Genomic DNA, 22,520 nt, shown 5'->3' with positions numbered 1-22,520 from the left:
ATCCTGTATCAGTCTTGTTTATGCATCGTTGTTTGCATGTTGTCCCCCCCACTAGACCGTAAGCTTCTCAAGAGAGGGGATTGCCTTTGGCCTTTCTTTATATGCCCAGTGTTTAGCGTAGCACCTGGCACGTTTGATGACTAGCTAACCAAAACAGCCCATTTTCAGAATTAACTCTCCTAGGTCTACCTTCTGCAGAAGTTGCTGTTGGTCAACTATTTCAGTTGTGTCTGACTCTTCTTTTTTTTTTCTTTTAGCGTATCCCTTTTATTTATTTATTTTTTATTTTAAATTTATTTATTTAACATATTTAGTTTTCAGCATTGATTTTCACAAGAGTTTGAATTACAAATTTTCTCCCCATTTCTACCCTCCCCCCCACTCCAAGATGGCATATATTCTGGTTGCCCTGTTCCTCAGTCAGCCCTCCCTTCTGTCACCCCACTCCCCTCCCATCCCCTTTTCCCTTCCTTTCTTGTAGGGCAAGATAAATTTCTACGCCCCATTGCCTGTGTATCTTATTTTCTAGTTGCATGCAAAAACTTTTTTTTTTGGTTTTGAACATCTGTTTTTAAAACTTTGAGTTCCAAATTCTCTCCCCTCTTCCCTTCCCACCCAAGTTCCCTAAGAAGTCAAGCAATTCAACATAGGCCACATGTGTATCATTATGTATAACCCTTCCACAATACTCATGTTGTGAAAGACTAACTACATTTTGCTCCTTCCCAACCCATCCCCCTTTATTGAATTTTCTCCCTTGACCCTGTCCCCTTTCCAAAGTGTTTGTTTTTGATTACCTCCACCCCCATCTGCCCTCCCCTCCATCATCCCCCCCTTTTGTTTTTCTTCTTCCCTCTTCTTTCCTGTGGGGTAAGATACCCAATTGAGTATGTATAGTATTCCCTCCTCAGGCCAAATTTGATGAGAGCAAGATTCACTCATTCCCCCCTCACCTGCCCTCTCCCCTCCTCCCACAAAACTGCTTCCTCTTGCCACCTTTATTCGAGATAATCCACCCCATTCTATCTCTCCCTATCTCCCTCTCTCAATATATTCCTCTCTCATCCCTTAATTTGATTTTATTTCTTTTAGATATCTTCCCTTCATCTTCAACTCACCCTGTGTCCGCTCTCTCTCTCTCTTTATATGTATATATATATATATATATATATGTATATATATATATACACACACACACACAGACATATATACATACATACACATTCACTTATATATATACACATAAACATATATATATATATATATATATATATATATATGTATATGCATGTTCCCTTCAGCTACCCTAATACTGAGGTCTCATGAATCATACACATCATCTTTCGAATGTAAACAAAACAGTTCAACTTTAGTAAGTCCCTTGCAATTTCTTTTTCTTGTACTTTTTCTTGATTACCTTTTCATGCTTCTCTTGATTCTTGTGTTCAAAAGTCAAATTTTGAGGCGATCGATGGATTCTTTCAATTTCTATTATATTATATGATATAATTATATATTTTAAAATATAAAATTATATATAAAAGATATGTTTAAATCTGCTTATAAGTCTATACAATTATCCCTTCCATATCACAGCACAGTGGCCCCGTGATCTGGAAAATGCACATAAAATTTTTTGGCCTTCCCTTTGTACCAGAGAAGAAGTCTGAATTATTACAGTATTAAAAGATAAAATATATTGATATCATATAATACTATACACATATTTTATAAACGTCTGAGTTTACAAACTTTTTCTGTGTCATCTGCTGGCCTTCACATATCTGCGGCTTTCACAAAACTCCCCCAAAAATTCCCATTTAATTTCTTATGCTGGCCTGCAATACATCGAAACCACGATGGGGAAAGTCATGATGGGGAAGGGATAACTTTAGATTGTTTCTCCTAATAGAATATAAGCTCTTGAGGACAAGAGCAGCTATGTTTTTGCCTTTACGTTCTTTATTTTCCAGCACAGAGCCTGGCACATAGTAAAAAAGGTTTCTTGATCAATTGACTGATCCCTACTTCATTTCATGTTGTTAGTTTTGGCCCAGCATTCTAGCCTGTCAAGATCTTTTTTGTCCTAATGCTATCATCATCCTACACGTTAGCTCTCTCTCCCCCTCCCTGTCATCCGCAGACTTGATAAGCCCATCCAAGTCATTGATAAAATATTAAATAGCACAGAACAAATAGCAGATCCTTAGGGTCCTTTGATAAAGATTTTTCAAGTTCATACCAAACCACTAATGACTACAAATGAATGAATGTATGAATGAAAAAAAAAGCATCAGTTAAGCACTTACCATGTGCAAAACACTGTGCCAAGTGATGGAGTTACAAAGCAAAGCAAGGCAGTCCCCCATACTCATCCTTTTCAAGTTGACATCCTATAAACTTCTAGAGGTTGTTTCATCTTTGTCTTTGCCCCTCCCCCCCACAACCCAGGGCCTTCCCTAGAGCCTTACACTTAGTAGGCACTTACTTCTTGCTTGCTAATGGTTTGAAGGAGCATATCATTAAAGACTACTCTTTGGGTCTACCAATCAAACAGTTCAAAATCCACCTACCTGTACTGTCTTTTATCCCATATGTTTCCATCTTATACATAAGAATAGCAAGAGAGACTTTGTCCATTGAGGCAGCTAGGTGGTGCAGTGGGTAGAGTATTCAGCCTGGAGTCAGAAAGACCTGAGTTCAAATCCAGCTCCAGACACTTTCTAGCTGTGTGACCCAGGGAGAGTTACTTAACCTCGCTCTGCCTCCTTTTTCTCTGTGGTAAAGTGGAGAATATCAAATGAGATAATATTTGTAAAATGCTTAGCACAATACCTGACACATAGTAGGTGCTTAACAAATGCTTATTCCCTTCCCTCCCAAAGATGGAGAATGAAGTTTGAAGATGATAAAGGAGTTCTCCAGGGTCACACAGCTAGAGAGTGTTGAAACCACAATTTAAACCCAGAATTACTGAAGCTAATTCCAATGTCCTTTCTACTTAACCATGTCCCAGACATCAAGAATTTCCAAGTGATTTATAAAACTTTAAGACTGTTAGGGAATCAATCAATCAACCTGAATTTATTAAGCATCTACCACATGTCAGGTCATACAAGGGAAAGAAAGAAACAATTTCTTCCCTCCTCCCACCCTACCACCAACTGCTCCCAAGAGTTTCAGTGGGGATGTAGGCAGTTCCAGCTTCCCCCCTGCAGGAATATGAGAAGTTTTGGCATTCAGCAGGCATTCCTTGAATTGCCACTCATCTTTTACTTTAAAAAATAAAGAAAAAAGAATAAGACACCAACTGAATCAGGGAATAATAGCCTATAGTCAATAATAAAGACAAAGATGCATCCAAAAACCAACAAAAAACCCAGCAATGGCTTGTCAGGCAAAATATCTTATAATCTCTAGTAAATTGGAATCCCTACACGACATTCCCTACATGAATGACATGCTTTGGTTTTGGTCAATAAATTGTTTATAAGTGATTGAGGAGAAGCCTCAGGCACGCAGTTTATAGTGATTACTCAGATGTGGCCATCGGGTATCTCTATTTATCAAATTCAAAGCTTCCGGAACAAAGGATCCAAGTGTTCCTGCTTTGTCCTGCCATCTTCTCCTATGGCTGGGGATCAGTGACCTTGGACTTCCTTTCCTACACTCAGCCCCCGCTTTGTGTGTCCTTCTCAGGGCTGTCATGAGGATCAAACCAGTTAATATTTGTAAAGCCCTTAGCACAGTGCCTGACACATAGTAGTCACTTAATAAGTGCTTATTTCTTTTCCTCCTGCAGATGGTAGCTTTCGGTTGTATCTTGAAGGAAGCTAAGGATCCTAGGCAGACGGAAGAGGAGAGATCAGGAAAAAAGGCATGGGGATAGTCAGTGCAAAAGCCCATAAGTGGGAGATAGAGCTTCAGGTGTAAGGAACAGAAAGGAGGCCCGCATGGCTGGAGTAAAGAAACATGGACAGGAGTTGACTCTTTACATGCTACTCACCTCCGTGTCCTTGATAATTTGGTTATACCAGCTTTAAGCCAAAGAAATGAATGTATAATTTTAGAAGTTTGGGCATCATTGGATCAATGGATGGGAGGGGACAAAACAGCAAGGGGGACAAGGAGACACCAACAGATGCTTACCACAAGATGTAATAAGAGGGCTAGATTTGGAGCCAAAGGCTCTGGGTTCAAGTTTTGACTCTATCATTTATTTTTACCCTTGTGACTGGGAAATTCACTTCACTTCTCTGGAAGCTTGAAATCTGTAAAATGAGAGGGTTGGGCCAGAGGGTCTTCAAAGTTCCTCCCAGCTCCAAATCTGTGATTCTCTGAGTTCCCACATATTCACTATTCGTGAGACCAACCTTGTTCTTATGCAAGATTTTCATGTTAGGAATATTTGACAGTGACTTCCACATGAGTAAATCAGTCTTGATTTCTAATACTCCTACTATTAGTATCCCTATAGTACACTCAGAGGAATAACTGGGGTGATGGAACTGGGACTTAGAGCACTGACATGAGGGGAGGGGGTGACTTCATCCCTCTGGGGTTCCTCCAATTCCCCTAATCAAAGGAATTTTCAGGAAAGGAGGTACTCAGGGGCCTCCCAACAAGTTCTGATCTGACTGGGAGGGCACTTCAGGGCACTTTCCCCTCTGGGGAAAGTGTTATACTCCTCTGCACCATACTGGGAAAAGGCTAGCTCAGGTACCAGGCATCCCCATGCCCAAATGATGGATCTAAGTAAGAATTCCTGGGATCATAACCCACAGTACCTCTACCTCAACTGAATTTGTCCCAAGTTAAAAAAAAAGTCATAGCTGTGGCTGAATGGATTATGCTAGCTGAATAGTTGAATTCCTGGCCAAAGACCTCATCAACAAAGCACTTAGAACTGAGGGTTAGGCCAGGGCTTGGCAGTCAGAGGTGAGGAAAAATAGAGACTCAGAAAGGGAAAACATTTAGGCATGAGCAACTTGTAAAATACAACAATTTTTGGCTCAATTTATATCTATGAGAGAGTTCAGAGTGATTCTTAATGCATGCAAATCTATGCAAATATTATTCAAAAGGAGGGGGAGGAGGGAAGGAATGCTGTTTCCAAGTCACCACATAGACAAGTGTACGCCCAACAGGACTGTGACTTTATCTACATGACAGGAGCACTTACAAGCAAACTGTATCTTTGGGGCCGAAATGAATTTTTCACGCAGATCTACATGGCACCAAAAATATGGAGCAGCTGCATGGGAGGTCTCAATGGATGTGGAGCACAGCTGGCCACCATGTTCTGTATTATCACTGTATTTTATCTATATTGCACTTGGAAACCATAATCAGGACGCCTTTCCCAGTGTTCTCCTCTCCAGGCTAAATGATCTGGGCTCCTTTAACCTTTCTTTATATATTCTTTCCTCCAACCTTTTAATTGTACCAGTAATTTTCTGGTATTTCTCCAAGTTTTCCTTCTCTCTAAAAACTAGAGTCAGTATTCTGTGAAGGACTCTGATCTCTATTGGGAGGTAGAATTGTTTTGCAGTTTGTACGTGCTGCAATCCAAAGTCTACATCCCAGTGCCATATTTGAAATTTAGCAGCCCCCAAATGGACCTCTTCAAAATTATCTTGTCCCATTCCCCTCCATAGATCCTCTGTTCAACATGCCCCAAGCCTTCTCCCTTCTACCCCTTGGCTCACACCCTCCACATGGAATGCTTTCCCGGCTCCTTTCCTTTTGTCTTCCTTCAAGCCCCTCATGAAGTCTCCCCCAACTGCCCTAGGATTATAGTATCATAAGTGTTTTTGCAAACCTTAACAATTTATATAAATCAGTTATTTTATAGACTTAGAGGTTAAAGGTACTTTAGCAATGACCTAGAACTCTTTTTTTTTCTTTTAAAAATTAGGTCTCTCCATCTCCCTATCTTACCAGGTTAGAAGTGTAGGGTCTACTCATACAAGCTTTGACCTATTTCATTTCCAACCTTGGTCAGTTCATCCCCTCTTTAGACAACCTGGTGGCCCCTGCTCCTAAAGGCCCACCATACTGTTGCTGAACTTAGGGCAGATACCCCATTGCATAGCCCACTGAATATCATCATCAGCCTCCCTAGCACCTGGGATTACAGGCGTGCACTACCACATAGTTCAACCAACATAGTTCAACTCATTCTTTTGACAGCCAAAGAAGCTGGGATCCATAGATATTAACCATGGGGTGGTATGCTAGAAAGACTACTAGCTGTCCAGGCGGAGGAATTGGGTCCAAACCCTACTTGTGATGCTTACTATCTGTATGATGTTGTACAGATCTTTTAACCTCTCTCGCTTCAATGTCCTTGCCTTTTATAATGAATGAAGTTGGGCTAGATGGCCTCTGAGGTCCCTTACAACTCCAAGTCTATGAACCTATCATCCAATAATCTCATATGACTTACCCAAGATCACACAACGAGCAAGAAGCAAAGCAAAGCTCAGGTCCTCTGACTCCCATTCCATGGTAGGTGACCTCTTCTTCACTGAACTCTTATTGTCTTTCCTATCTGTACCATTCATCTGATACTTCAGGATTGTCCTACTTATGTATACAGCTCAGCTAAGTGAGGGGAAGGACACTTTTTAGAGTTCCTGTATCCTCAGCACCTGGGGCTGGTAGGTAATCATAAGTGTTTGGTTGTTGTTTAAAAGATGATGATAGACCCAGGATGTGGTCCACTATGGTTCCCCAGATCTCTTTCTGTAACATTAAGAAAGAACCATCCATCTAGCATTTGTCACTGGGAAAATATTTTAAATCCTTGCCTGACAATCAAGTCAAGTCAACAAGCATTTATTAAATGCCTGCTGTGTGCCAGGCACTGTGCTAAGCACTGGAGATAAAAACAAATGCTAAAACAGTCTCTGCCCTCATGGAACTCATGATGTAATAGGGGAGAAGATAGGTAAATTACTATGTACATCCAAGATATATATAAAAGAGAGATAAGAGAGGGGTGGAGCCAAGATGGCGGCTGAAAAGCAGGGACTAGCATGAGCTCCCTGCCGAGTCCCTCCAAAAACCTATAAAAAATGGCTCTGAACCAATTCTAGAACTGCAGAACCCACAAAATAGCAGAGGGAAGCAGGGCTCCAGCCCAGGACAGCCTGGATGGTCTCTGGGTGAGGTCTATCCTACACGGAGCTGGGAGCAGAGTGGAGCAGAGCAGAGCCCAGCGTGGGCAGCGCGAACCAACCAGACCAGGAGCCCGGCAGAGTGTGCCCTAGTGCCCTGAATCAGTGAGCTGCAGCAGTTACCAGACTTCTCAACCCACAAACACCAAAGACAACAGAGAAGGTTAGTGGGAAAAGCTGCAGGAGTGGAAGGAGTTTGAGGTTCGGCCACTGCCCCTGGGGCAGCGGAGGTGGGGCAGCTACCAAACTACAGCTGCAGTTGCTTCCAGCCCCAGGCCCACCTGGTGGGAGGAATTAAGTGGCGGATCAGAGCAGGAGTGCACAGCCTGCTGAAGATCTAAGCCCAGTCCGGGTTGGGGGTTCTTGGGGAAGGAGGAGTGCTGGTGTGGCAGAGCTGGCGCATCCCCCCCAAACGTGGAACATAGAACTCTTTAGTCTACAAGCAGTGATACCCCGCTGAAAAACTCAAGGGTCAAGTTAGTTGGTTGGGAATATGGCCAGGCAGCGAAAACGCACCCAGATTCAGTCTCAGACTTTGGATTCTTTCTTTGGTGACAAAGAAGACCAAAACATACAGCCAGAAGAAGTCAACAAGTCAAAGAGCCTACACCAAAAGCCTCCAAGAAAAACATGAACTGGTCCCAGGCCATGGAAGAGCTCAGAAAGGATTTGGAAAAGCAAGTTAGAGAAGTAGAGGAAAAATTGGGAAGAGAAATGAGAAGGATGTGAGAAAACCATGAAAAACAAGTCAATGACTTGCTAAAGGAGACCCAAAAAAATACTGAAAAGTACACTGAAGAAAACAACACCTTAAAAAATAGACTAACTCAAATGGCAAAAGAGCTCCAAAAAGCCAATGAGGAGAAGAATGCCTTGAAAGGCAGAATTACCCAAATGGTAAAGGAGGTCCAACGGACCACTGAAGAAAATACTACCTTAAAAATTAGGTTGGAGCAAGTGGAAGCTAGTGACTTGATGAGAAATCAAGATATTATAAACAGAACCAAAGGAATGAAAAAATGGAAGACAATGTAAAATATCTCATTGGAAAAACCACTGACCTAGAAAATAGATCCAGGAAAGATAATTTAAAAATTATTGGACTACCTGAAAGCCACGATCGAAAAAAGAGCCTAGATATCATCTTTCAAGAAATTATCAAGGAGAACTGCCCTGATATTCTAGAGCCACAGGGCAAAATGGAAATTGAAAGAATCCACCAATTGCCTCCTCAAACAGATCCCAAAAAGAAATCTCCTAGGAATATTGTCGCCAAATTCCAGAGTTCCCAGATCAAGGAGAAAATACTGCAAGCGGCCAGAAAGAAACAATTTGAGTATTGTGGAAACACAATCAGAATAACCCAAGATCTAGCAGCTTCTACATTAAGAGATCGAAGGGCTTGAAATATGATATTCCAGAGGTCAATGAAGCTAGGATTAAAACCAAGAATCAGCTACCCAGCAAAACTGAGTATAATGCTCCAAGGCAAAATGTGGATTTTCAATAAAATAGAGGACTTTCAAGCTTTCTCAGTGAAAAGACCAGAGCTGAATAGAAAAGTTGACTTTCAAACACAAGAATCAAGAGAAGCATGAAAAGGTAATCAAGAAAAAGAACCAAAAAAAGAAATTGCAAGGGACTTACTAAAGTTGAACTGTTTTGTTTACATTCCTACATGGAAAGATGATGTGTATGATTCATGAGACCTCAGTATTAGAGTAGCTGAAGGGAATATGCATATGTATATATGTTTATGCCTATATATATATATGTATATGTGAGTGTGTATGTATGTATATATGTATGTGTGTGTATATAAATAAATATATATATATATATATAGAGAGAGAGAGAGAGAGAGAGAGAGAGAGCAGACACAGGGTGAGTTGAAGATGAAGGGAAGATATCTAAAAGAAATAAAATCAAATTAAGGGATGAGAGAGGAATATATTGAAAGAGGGAGATAGGGAGAGATAGAATGGGGTAAATTATCTAGCATAAAAGTGGCAAGAAAAAACAGTTCTGTAGGAAGGGAAGAGAAGTCAGGTGAGGGGGAACGAGTGAATCTTGCTCTCATCAGATTCGACCTGAGGAGGGAATACCATACATACTCAATTGGGTAACTTACCCCACAGGATAAAAGGAGGAAGAAGAAGATTAAAAAAAGGGAGGGATGATAGAAGGGAGGGAAGATGGGGGTGGAGGTAATCAAAAACAAACACTTTTGAAAGGGGACAGGGTCAAGGGAGAAAATTCAATAAAGGGGGATAGGTTAGGAAGGGGCAAAATATAGTGAGTCTTTCACAACATGAGTATTGTGGAAGGGTTATACATAATGATACGCATGTGGCCTATGTTGAATGGCTTGACTTCTTAGGGAGGGTAGGTGGGAAGGGAAGAGGAGAGAGAATTTGGAACTCAAAGTTTTAAAAACAGATGTTCAAAAAAAAAAGTTTTTGAATTAAACTAGAAAATAAGATACACAGGCAATGGGGCGTAGAAATTTATCTTGCCTCACAAGAAAGAAAGGGAAAAGGGGATGGGAGGGGAGTGGGGTGACAGAAGGGAGGGGTGACTGGGGAACAGGGCAACCAGAATATACGCCATCTTGGAGTGGGGGGGAGGGTAGAAATGGGGAGAAAATTTGTAATTCAAACTCTTGTGAAAATCAATACTGAAAACTAAATATATTAAATAAAATAAAAGAAGGAAAAAAAGATATATATAAAAGATAAATTAGGGATAATCCCACAGGGAAGGCACTAGCATTAAGGAGGACCAGGAAAGGTGGGATTTTAGCTGAAGGAAACTAGGGACCCCAGGAGGCAAGGATGAGGAAGGAGAGCATCGCAGGCATGGGAGAGAGCCAAAAAAATTCATGGAGTCAGGAGAATTGTTTTGTGTGAGCAACAGCAAGAAAACTGGTGTCTATTGGTCATAGAGTGTGTGGAAGAGAATGAAATGTAAGAATACTAGAAAGGTAGGAAGGGGCCAGGCTATAAAGGGCCTAAAAGAAGATTTTGTATTTGTTTCTGGAGGTTGTAGGAAGTCACTGGAGTTTATCGACTAGGGGAGTAACATAGTCAGACATATGCTTTACGCGGTCCAACTTGCCCATTTGATCCTGATGTCTCTGATGAGTTTGCAATATTAAACATTGCTTAATCGTAAGTGTATAAGATCATTAGCTCTAGAATTGAAGCATCTGGCTTCAGATTTACTACCTAAGTAACCTTGAGCAATTCACTAAATCTCCATTGACCTCAGTTTGCTCATCTGTAGAATGAAAGAATTTACCAAGACGGCCCCTGACATCCTTTCCACTCTGTGATCCTATGAGCCCAAGCATGTGTGTGGAAACCACTGTGCACGCATGCGTATGCAAAACTGTCTCCTGCTACTTCCTCCCAGATGCTCTTCAAAAAGTACTTTGGATCCCAATACACTGGGGTTTGAAAATGTAATGCAATCACTTCTCACTGACAGCTAGTCTATCGGGGAAAATTTGTAGCATAGATACTAACAGTTCTAATGTCTGGCCACTCTTTTTATATAGTGCAGAAATTAAGTTCTATTTTTTCTTCTTGCTTAACTTCATCTTTATGACCTGGGAGGCAACTGAAGTAATGTCATTTTCCCACCAGACCGTTTCTATTAGAATTCCTCCTTGTTGTTGTTTTCCACATACATATTTCTAAAAGGAAAGGCTTCTAGGACAATTGATTTAAAAAGTCTTTGCTCATAAACATGGCTGTAAATCTCCTTCCCCCATTTGCAGTTCCTTGCTATCTGACTAAATGATGTAGCTTCAAAACACTTTACAAATATCAATTACTCAATCCATTCAGCACGTGGCACCCTCACATTTCAGGAAGGGGAATAGGGCCCAGAGCGGGACATCACAGAGGCAAGGCTATAAATCAGTGATCTGGCAGGGCCACAGTCTCCTTCTCAGTCATAAGAATCTTTTTCAAAGCTTCTCTTCCACCCTGTCCTCCATCTCCATTTTGGTGTTTGGGCAAGCAAGGTGGTACAGAGCAAAGAACAATGGACTGGGAGTCAGAAGACAAAGGCCTACTTCGTGAATTCACTAATTGTCTTCCCTCCCAGGACACTGCTGTCTTCAGCCTTCACTTATACATGCAGACACTGTCCAAACACACACTGACCACTTACTAGCTTTATGATCTCAGGCAATTCACTTAATTTCTCTGAGCCTTGAATTCTTCATCTGTGCCTACAGCACAGGGTTATAGTGAGAATCACGTTGAATGAGTATGATGTGTATAGATTTACTATTTGCAGCCAAGTGCAATACAGATGTTAGGAATTGTCACTAAAATGACTTTTTTCTTCCTGTAGCATCTCGGGCTATGGAGCAGCTGGAGGTAAAGGAGGGAAGAACACAATGATGAGGTCCCATGGTGTATCAGTTCTGGGAGTCTTTGACCTGGAGAAGGATGACTTTTTATACATCTTGGTGGGACAGCAAGGGGGAGATGCCTGTCCCAGTGTAAGTGCTCATGGTTATGCTTCAATATCTATTAAAGTTCTCTGTAGAATGGACAATTTACAATCTCTCTGGAATTCTAAGTTGACACAAGTAGAAAGCCCACTGTTCGTTTAAATTTAGGGTGGCCGTCCTTCATTAACGTGCATGAGAAAATATTGGGTTTGAAATCACATAATATGTTTGAATTTCACACAACAGGGATCTAGACTCAGTCAATACTTTCATGAACCTACAATCAAGGCACAGCCTAAACTAACCAATTAATTCTATTTCATAACAGAACTGAAAGCAAGGGCCCAGATCATCCATTTGCTAATTGTTTTCCCTGCCGGGAAATTAATGCCTTTATCCAAAATATAGACCCAGACACTCTCCACACATTAAGTTACTACTATTTAAGGCTTGTTTTGTGCTTTTGTTTTACGTTTTATTATACTTCATTTGCTGTTTTCTCATCCTTATTTCTTCCCATCCTTCACAAGTCATATCCTCATGACCTGTAGCCCTAGAGACATCTCATCATTTGGGGTTCCTGACCCCTGGAATGTTACTCTTTGAAGAAGCAAACAACAGTGAATCTAGAATGCCAGAAGCAGACAAAAATTATAGGGAGGAAAACAAGACAGTGAAAAATTATTGGATTGAAGTCATGTAAACTCAGCAGCATCTTAGCTCTGTGTTTCTTGTGTACATGTCTTTTAAGAAAATCACTATCAAGCTGAGAATGATTAGAGGCTGTTAAAAATGAAGAGGAAAAAGGAGGTCAAAGACAGAAACAGTGATTCCATGTTTCCCAAAATGTTCATAGTTCCACTTTTAGAGATGGCTGAGAACTAGAAACAAAGCAGTTACTCATTGAATGGGGGAATAGCTAAACAAACTAGTATGTGAATTAATGAAACATCATTGTGCAGCAAGAAATTACAGTTACGAAGAATTCAGAGAATCATAAGACTCATATGAATGGATACAGAGTAGCACAAACAGAACCAAAGCAACACTAAACACAATTATTATACTAATGTAAATCAAAAAGATTACTAAAGGGAAGCCAAATTCTGAGTAACTAAAAAAGCTAGTGACGGTTCCAGGGAAATGTATCTCTCCTTTTCTCTGAAGGTAGAGGATTTCTAGGGAAGAATGTTGTAGATGTTGTTAGACGTGGTCACTGCATTGGATTTTTATGCTTAATTCATTTTTTTGTTACAAATAACAGTTCTATTTCGGGCAGGGGATGAGATAGAGAAGGTATTTCCCAAAATGACTGTGACATAAAAATAAAAGATATCAGTAAAACTTGTTTTTAAAAAACTGAATGGGGAACAGGGGAGCCACCACTGATAGAATTCTACCATGATAAGGACATAGAAATCTGTGCGGCAGGACTCCTGGGACATGGTTGGGCCACATCCAGCACACCTTCATGGATGAGCCCCTCCTTGAAAGTCATAATGCCCCACAGACAGCCTCTTTCTGGAGTGGGAAGGAATCAGCATTGCAAACAAGACATTCCTTGTGGTTCTGATGGACAAGATCCTGAAGGTCAAGTGTCTAGGAGCCCAGAGGCAAGACATCTCAAGCTGGGCAAGGGAGCAGAGGAGGTCTAAATGCCCAGGATCAAGGATGGGAGCCCCAAATGGCAGAAATAATCATGGGGTTAAGCCAGAGGAAACAGGAGAAAGGTTAATATGAACAACCTTTAGAATGAGAAATGCCCCAACTCTAACTTTTATTTAGCAACTATAATCAGGACATTCCAGCTTGATATAATATATGAAGTCATTAAATTACAGGCTGCTGTAATCTTAGCGAGAATTTATCGAGTGCTAATGCAATTCTTTCATCTGAGCAGAGAGATTGCATTGACTTCTGGAAGGGACTTTTACTTGATTGGATTGTAATCAGTTATGTCTTTCACATGACTACTTTTTTAAAAATTCAATTGTAATCTACTTGTTCCTCTGGGTCACCGCACTTTATCATGTTATTAATCAACCTACTTGCTCTCAAACTTTGGACTCAATTTAGAAACATGCTGTATTCCAGAGGAGGTAATTCTCTGCTGGCAGTCCTGGGCATCCACCTGTACCAGACTAGCCAAATGAGGTGATGGCATGTGGACAGAAGCATTGGCCTCCTATGCATCTCCTTTTGCCCCAATGGGAAAAGAGCTATATGAGAGTACAGTGGAGAGGAAAGATCCTTTGATTTGGATTCAGCAACCTGGGTTTGAATACTAGACTTGCTTCTTGCTACATGTGTGACCTTGACCAAGTCACCTGAGTTTCCTTGTCTGCAAAACGAGAAGGTTGGATTATCTGACCTCAAAGTTCCTTTCCAGCCCTCCACCTATGCCCCTGTGAACCTAAGGTCCAATCTCCAGATACTTTGTCAGTTTCCACTTCTTCATGGACAAATATATATATGTATATATAATATATGTATGTATGTGTATACATATATATGAATTAGTAAGATTCTCCAGACATTAAAACATAAAGACCTCTGTATGACAAAAATTTAATAGAAGCAGCATTGCTAGAGAGGATTAGCCTTGGAACCAGAAAGATCCGAGTTCAAGACTTGTTTTTCATAGGTAAGTAAATTAACCTCTCAGTGCCCATAAGGGAACTATCTAGGACCCTATGTTACTGACACATTGCTGACCTGTTTCAGTGCTAGAGAGTTCCCCACACCAGTGAAATAACAGACTAAGATCACCCCCCAAAAAAGATAATGAAAGATAGACTGTCACAGTGGATAGAGTATTGAATCTGGAATCAGGATTCTTGAGTTCAAATCCTGCCTCTGACTCTAGCTGAGTGACCCAATTAACTTGACATTTCATTGCCTTGGAGAAATCTCCTTAAGATTTATCTATAATCATAGATGGGTTGCAATTTATGTTGGTGAAGATAATTTCCACACTGGAATACATTAATTCATTGAAACTGGAGATGCTTCACACATTTGCATTATTATCACCCCAGTCTGTTTAATGTTAATGATGACTTTTTTTTTCCTAGAGCTTTGTGCATTAAGGGAGAGACATCAGGAGTAAGTCTTAGGGAAATGAGAACTGAATTTCTAACTCTTCCCTGGAAGCAGAATCATAGGAAGAAAGAATTATGAGGATGTTGTAGTCCCATCTACATTACTACTTAATTGTGTATACATGAGAACATTTTATCACATCTCTTGGCCTCAGTTTCTTCCTCTGAAAAAAAGGGGATATTGGACTCCCTGATCTCTAAAGGTTCTTCTGGCTGTAGCTTTCTATGAATTTGTCAGTGCTGCTTGAGCAGTAGTTTCACCAAAACCCTCACACTGGCATTCATGGTACGCATGAGATTTGTGCCACCCAACTCCAATTTACACTCATGGAATATGACACCCTGCAGAGAGTGGAGAGCAGGAAGGTTGCAGAACAAATGAAGAAACAATATGGATGATCAAACAAAATCTTTTCAAACAGACCAATGGTTCTCATACTCTTTGGTCTTGGTGCCCATTTCCACTAGTGAAAGCTATTGAAACCCACTCCAAAGAGCTTTTACTTATGTGGGTTATATCTATTAATAGCTATTGCATTAGAAATTAAAACATCTTAGTTTCATTATGTCATAGTGGATAGAGCACCAGGACGGGAGTCAGGAAGAACTGAGTTCAAATCTGGCCGCAGAAACTTACTAGCTATGTGACCCCCAAATAAGTCACTTAACCTCTGTTTGCCTCAGGTTCTTCAACTGTAAAATGGGAATCATTATAGCACCTGCCCCCCAGGGTTGTCATGAGGATCAAAAGAGATGATTGTAGAATGCTTATCACAATGCTCAGCACATAGTGGGCACTTAATAAATGCTTGTGTCCTTCCTGATAATTTTGACTTTAAGTCAAATAGTTTTGAGTCCCTAAAATGGTTTGGGGGACCACCAGAGGTCAGACCATCTTTGAGAACTACCAAAAAGACAGTTTTAGGATCACATGACTTCATATCTGGAAAGCATGAAAAATATAGAAGGTGGAAGGGACCTCAGCAGTCATCTGGGCCAAGTCACATCCCAGAGGAATCATAGAAACATAGATATAGATCAGAAAGGGACTTCAGAGGCCTTCTCATCCAGCCTTCTAATTTTATAGAGCAAGAAACTCAGGCCCTGGGAGGTTAAATAATTTGCCCAAAATCACACCAGGAATGAAGGTCAGAGGTAGGATTTGAACCCATGTCCTCTGACTCCAGAACTTTAGCAACTATAGCCTCCCTGACAAGCAGTTGTTTAGCCTCTTCTTGCAGATCTCCAATGAGGAGAGGGTCAGTTCTTCCCAAGGCAACCCATTCCCCTTTCTAACAGCTCTCATTGTTAGGAGGTTTCTGGTTTGTTTTTTTAATATTCTTGTTATTTAATTGTATCTGACTCTTCATTACCTTGTTTGGGGTTTTCTTAGCAAAAATACTGGAGTAGTTTGCCATTTCCACCTCCAGCTCATTTTGTGGATGAGGAACTGAGGCAAACTGGGTGAAGTGACTTGCCCAGAGTCACACAGTTAGGGGCTAAGGTCAGATTTGAACTCAGGATTGAGTTTTCCTGACTCAAGGCCTGGTGCCCTATCCACTGTGCCACCTAGCTTTCACTCACTGTTCCTGGTTTTTCCCACTTGGGTTTAACAGAACAAGTCTAATCCTCATGACAGCTTTTCAACCACTTGAAGACAGTCACCATGTCTCACCTAAGTCTTCTCTTCCAAGCTAAACATCCCCAGTTCTGTCAGATAATCCTCATATGACTCGGACTTGAGGCCCTTCACCATCCTGGATTCCCTTCCCTAAGATCTCTTCAGTTTACCCTGTCTGAATAGAGATGCCTAGTACTAAGCATGATACTCCATAAATGGCCTGACCAGGGAAGAGTACAGGGGGACCAGCACCTCCTTATTCCTTGAAGCTATACTCCTCCATTTCAAATACCCTCATTTAATAGATAAAGGAAATTGAGGTGTTTCAGGTTTCAGTGACTTACCCAAGCTTTTCCAACTAGCTGGTGACTAGCCTAAGATTAGAACTTGGGTCTCTTCTGACTCCCCATCTACCGCTCTTTTTGTCACAAACTTTCAGGAGACAGAAGGGGGCACTCTGAATTCCTATGTTATGCCAGGTCATCTCTGGAGTCTAAACCCTGAAAGCACTGCCCCTGTCTGCATGCCTCAGCCACATCTTATAAGATAATTTAATGGTCCAGGGCCCCTTTGGACTTCCAACAGAAGGATCCAAACAAGATCTGTCCCAAGAAAGGACATGGAGAGCTTTTATTTGGCTCTGATAGTTTACTAAGGAGGGAGGGTCCTCCAACTCGGTAACCAATCAGATTAAACAGAGCCCTCCAATCAAAAGGACAAGTGAGAAGTAGTTGCTGCATTAATACATAGAACATATTCTTTATTGAGGGTCCAGAGTACATACCCAAGTCCATGGGTATTGCCCATTCCAGAAGATCAGGGGACTCCCCTGATTACCCCCATCAAAATAATCTCAGCCATAAGTTACATTTGTCCAGCATTTTGTTAAAATAATTTTTATTGCTATATTTCATGCCTGTATCACTTACATATCCTAATATATCTTGACCTCTCCCCTCCTGGTGATCCATTCTTTACAACAAAGAATTTTAAAAGAGGGTTTAAAAAAGCAATTTAGCAAAACTAATCAACAAATCAAAAAAATTCAACATTATATGCAGCGTTCCACTCCCGTGGCCCCCCGCCTTTGCAAAGAGGCAGGGGAGTTGCTTTTCATAGTTCCATTTTTGGAGCCAAGCTTCACCACCACACATTTGTATAACACTAAGATTTACCAGGCATTTTCTTCCCATTAATACCATGAGGTAGACAGTATAATTATTATTCTCATCTTCATTTTACAGATGAGGAAACTGAGTCTCAGAGAGGTTCAGCAACTTGACCATAGTCTGTCAATAAATAAATATTTGTTAAGGGGCTATTATATACCAGGAATTGTGCTAAGCACTGGGGATACAAAGAAAGGCACAAGGCACTTTGGGTCCTCAAAAAGCTTACATTCTAATTAAAGAAAACAACACAACAAAGGAAGCTCAAAACGGGAGGCAGTTAGGGCAGGTAGCATGGAGGGGCATGATGGAGAAGTCCCATAGAAATGCAGCTGGGTGGAAAATGAAGAATCTGAAGAATGCAAGAACTGATACTCCAACCCAGAGGCCCAGCCTCTCTTGGGGCCAGCCACAGTGAGCTAACCATGGTCCTAGAGGACCAAAAGGACACCATCTATGGCCGAGCTCCACATTTCTTCTCTCCACCCCCCATCACCCCACCCCGGCCTTCCTTGCTCACATGAATAAAGAGAATAAATATCAACATTGTTAATTCAAAGCCTTTCACCCAAGCTACATCCTCTTTAAAACAGCTCAAATTATTCTCATCATTAAATCGAAAACACTGTAAAACAAATTGTGGCTCGGCCATTCATCTCGATATTCCTCTGGTGCTGAGTACTGGCGCCTCTGTAAGTGCTCCGGCGGAAGTAGCGGCTCAAGATGAATGGCTGGCCGTTTACTGGGTACATTGCAGCTGCAGCATTAGATAGAAATTTGATGTTTTATTAGCTTTTTCCGATTAAACAACAGAAAAAAAGCATTTTATTCTGATGTCAATTTGATGAGAGAGGAGCTGCCTGAGCTGAGTGGCGCTGGCTGAAAAGACAGCTGTGATTGTCCTGGATACCACTAACAAGTCCAAAAAGGGAATGGAGAGGACCAGCCAAAGTCCATTCAATAAGCATTTCTTGAGCACCTACTTACCATGTGCCAGGGTCTGTGCTAGGCTCTGGTGATGTAAAGGTAAAAATAAAGGAGTCCCCCCTTCAAGGGGCTTGCCTTCCACCCCTAGGATATATACACTGATAAGGAATTACAAAACATTACAGAGTAAATCCAAAATCATTTTAGTGTGGGAGGGGAGCACTGGGGTAAGGGAGAAAGAGAAAAGGCACAAACAGCTAATGAAAACAGAAAAGGCTTCCTGTAGGAGGCATTGGAATTGGACCTTAAAGGAGGCAAAAGATTTGATGAGGAGGAGGGAAGAAGGAGAGCATTCCAGGAATGCTCTTTGGGAAACAGCCTATGCAAAGCCAAGGAGGTGGAAAATGTACATGTCAAGTAGGAGAGTTTGGACGAAACATTAGCTTGAACTATCTGGAGAGAAACGATGATAATCCTTCTGGACTGTGAAGGGTTTAATTCCGGATAGAGGAGTTTGCTTTTTATTCTAGAGCAATAGGAATTACTAAAATTTCTGGGGTAGGGGATTGATATGATCAGATCTGGGCTTTATAATCAGCTACATGAGGAGGCTTATTGAGCATTATTCCAGCAGGAATCCTAGCATCTCTGAATTGGAAGGAACCCGATAAGGCATCTAAGTCCAGCTTCCACAACGTCTCCAATAAGAAGCCACCCAGAGAAGGCAGTTTAGTGGAATAAACATTGAACTCGAATCACTTAATTGCCAAACGCAACGTCTTTTTCTCAATCCTCATTCTCCTTGACTTCTCTGCAGCCTGTGATACTGCCAACTACTCTCTTCTCCTTGACACTCTTTTCTCTCTAGGACAGTTTTTGGGACATCACCTGGTCCACCTCCTATGTCTCCTTTGCTGGATCTTTCTCCAGATAGCACCCACTAACTGTGGATGTCCCACAAGGCCCTGTCCTAGACCCTCTTCTTCTACACTGTTTTGCTTTGCACCCATCAATTCAATTACCATCTCTGCAAATGACCCTCAAGTTATTTGTCCAGTCCTTACCTCACTCCTGACCCCCAGTCTCACATTTCTGACATCTCAAACTGGATGTCCTGTAGGCATCTTAAACTCAACATGTGCAAAATTGAACTCTTATCTTTCTCCCACAAACCCACCCCTCTTCCTAATTGCCTTATTACTGTCAAGGGTACCACCATCCTCCCAGGCACCCAGGCTCAAAACCTAGGTGTCATTCTCCGCTCCTCACTCTCTGCCCCCCGCCCTTGTAGCTTATCACTTGTCCAGTCCTGCTGATTTTACCTTTGTAATGTCTCTCACCTCTTTCCTCCAACTCTGCCACCACCCTGGTCCAGGCCCTCACAGCCTTACACCCAGTCTATTGAAATACTGCAACAGCCTACTGGTTGGTCTCCTTGTCTCAAATCCCTCCCTCCTCTAGTCCATCTTCCACTCAGCTGTCAAACTGATATTCCCCAAGTGCAGACCTGACTATGAGATATCGCCCCACCCCCAAGCACTAGGCCTGGCGTCTGAAAGATCTGAGTTCAAACGTAGCCTCAGAAACTTACTATGACCCCAGGCAAGTCACTTAACCTCTGTCTGCCTTAGTTTCCTCAACTGTACAATATGGAAAATAACAGTACCTACCTTCTAAGATTGTCGTGAGGATCAAACGAGATAATATTTGCAAAGTGCTTAGCACAGTGCCTGGCACATAGTAGGTGCTTAATAAATACTTGTTTCCTTCCTTCCCTATTCCAATGACTCCCTGCTCCCTCTGGGATCACATATAAAATCTTCCATTTGGATTTTAAAGCCCTTCATAAGCTGGCCCCCTCCTACTTTTCTAGCCTTCTCACATATTACTTAACCCCACATATCTTTGATCCACTGACAATGTCCTTTTTGCTGTTCCTCACATGAAACACTCCATCACCTGACTCTAGGCACTTTCACTGGCTGTGCCCCATGTCTGGAACTCTCTCTCTCCTCATCTCTACCTCCTGGCTTCCCTGGCTTCTTGGCTAAAGCCCCACCTTCTGCAAGACTTTCCTAGTCCTCCTTCCCAGTCTTCCCACTGAGAATTTTCATTGCTCATTTTTCAGTCATGTCCATCACTTGATGACCCCATTTGGGGTTTCCTCAGCAGAGATACTGGTGTGGTTTGCCATTTCTTTCTCCAGCTCATTTTACAGATGAGGAAAATGAGGAAAACAGAATTAAGTGACTTGCCCAAGGCCACACAGCTAGTAAGTGTCTGAGGCCATATTTGAACTGGAGAAGATGAGTCTTCCTGACTCCAGGCCCAGCACTCTGTGCACTATGGCACCACCTACCCATCCAAGAAGAGATTATCTTCATTTTAATCTGCATATAGTCTTATTTGTATATGATGGTTTGCATCCCCCATTAGACTATGAGTACCTTGAGAGCAGGACTTTTTGGTTTTTGATTTTGTTAGTTTATTATTTACTTTCTTTGTTTTCTCAGTACTTAGCACTGTGACTGGCATATATAAATAAATGCTTAGTGACTTGAGTTAGAAGACCTCCATTCAAACCTACCATTTACTAGCTTCCTGACTTTGGTCAAGTCCTTTTAACTGTGGACCTCCATTTCCTCATCTGCAAAATGAAGGACCAGACTCAATTATCACTAAGGTTCCTTCTAGCCCTAACACTGTGGTAAAAAGACTCTACTTAAATGCCATTGGTGATGGGGAACTCATTACCATTCCATTTTGGATAGCTCCAATTATTAGAAATTTTTTTTTCAAATCTGCCTCCTTATAACTTCTACCCAGTAGTATTTAGTTCTTCTCTCTAAGGCTGTAAAATATAATTCTAATCCCTCTTCCACCAAGTTTTCCAGACTAGAAAGTCACTTTTGACATATTGATTTTTAATAACTTTCCAGATGATACCTGGTGGGAAGTAATTCTAACAAAAAGGGATAAATTGAGGGCTGGCAAAGCAAAATTACTTCCCAGAGAAGAATCTAGCCAGGGAGCCTGACTCCTAGCCTAGTCCCAAGCCTCAGAACTGAAGTTCTATGGAGACCCTGATCGAAACTGTAATGCTTATTTGTTCATTCTGTCTACAGGCTAATGAAGTTATCCAGAAGGTTTGCATTGGAGAGAACAATGTGATAGAAGAAGAGATCCGAGCCAACCAGAGTGTGAATGAGTGGGCTGGAGGTGGAGGAGGTGGGGGTGGAGCGACCTACATTTTTAAGGTAAGGCCCCCTCCTTTCTTCCAGGCTGCAGGCTATGCTACATAACCCTGGGCCCTTTTTTGGATTCTCCCCAAGGTGTAATACAGGCATCTTAAAGTATACCATGCTTTATATAGGACTTTCACCAAATTTCTCTCACCGGCTCTTCTCCATAACCGAGAAGTAAGTAGGGCAGGCATCATTAATCGCATTTCATAACTGGTTCATCCAGTGACTTCCCCACTGGCGACCATTTAGTTACAAGAATACAGCCCTCCCAACTCCAAAAACCACTCACTTATCTCCCAGGTTTTGCTACCTCTGGAGTAATATCTTCCAATTGTAAACTTAATAGATACTTACATAGGGCTTTCAAGTTCATGAAGCAATTTACATAGATTGTTTCATTTGAACTTCACAGACAACCCTTTAAGTTAGATACTACAGGTGTTATTATCCCCGTTGAACATAATTTTAAAAGTCAGAAAGACTTAAGTGATTTATCCATAGTCACAGAGCCAGTAAGTTTCAGGGGTGGGAACTGAACCCAGATCTTCCTGACTCGAGGTCCAGAATTCTCTCCACTCCTAAGCATCCTTTGTTTTCAGGTGACATGAATATTCACACCACAGCAGGATGAGGTATATAGACTTGCTGTAGCTTTGAGTACAATGCCCCTCTCTCCTCTCTGGATCAATTAATGTAGAACAGAGTCATCCTTGAACTTCTCAGCAATCGAATAATTCCCAGTATTAAATTCCTCTCTTTCCCTATTCAACTGGCCATATTCCAGCCACACTTGACCACCGTAATCCCC

At 41.5% G+C, this 22,520-nt stretch overlaps 1 protein-coding gene across 1 annotated transcript in view; it reads left to right on the top strand.

Annotated features, from left to right (window-relative positions):
• Window positions 1-22,520, top strand: part of ALK (ALK receptor tyrosine kinase) — a 1,045,272-nt gene that overhangs the window by 968,670 nt on the left and 54,082 nt on the right. The window contains exons 13-14 of the mRNA XM_036748712.1: window positions 11,547-11,697; window positions 21,593-21,724. Coding sequence (XP_036604607.1) covers window positions 11,547-11,697; window positions 21,593-21,724 — 283 coding nt within the window. The remainder of the gene's footprint in view (window positions 1-11,546; window positions 11,698-21,592; window positions 21,725-22,520) is intronic.

The sequence above is a fragment of the Trichosurus vulpecula genome, chromosome 3 (assembly GCF_011100635.1).
Source record: "Trichosurus vulpecula isolate mTriVul1 chromosome 3, mTriVul1.pri, whole genome shotgun sequence".
NCBI classification, from domain to species: domain Eukaryota; kingdom Metazoa; phylum Chordata; class Mammalia; order Diprotodontia; family Phalangeridae; genus Trichosurus; species Trichosurus vulpecula.
Note: the sequence above shows the minus strand (reverse complement) of the source record. Positions and strands in the feature narration are given on the sequence as shown.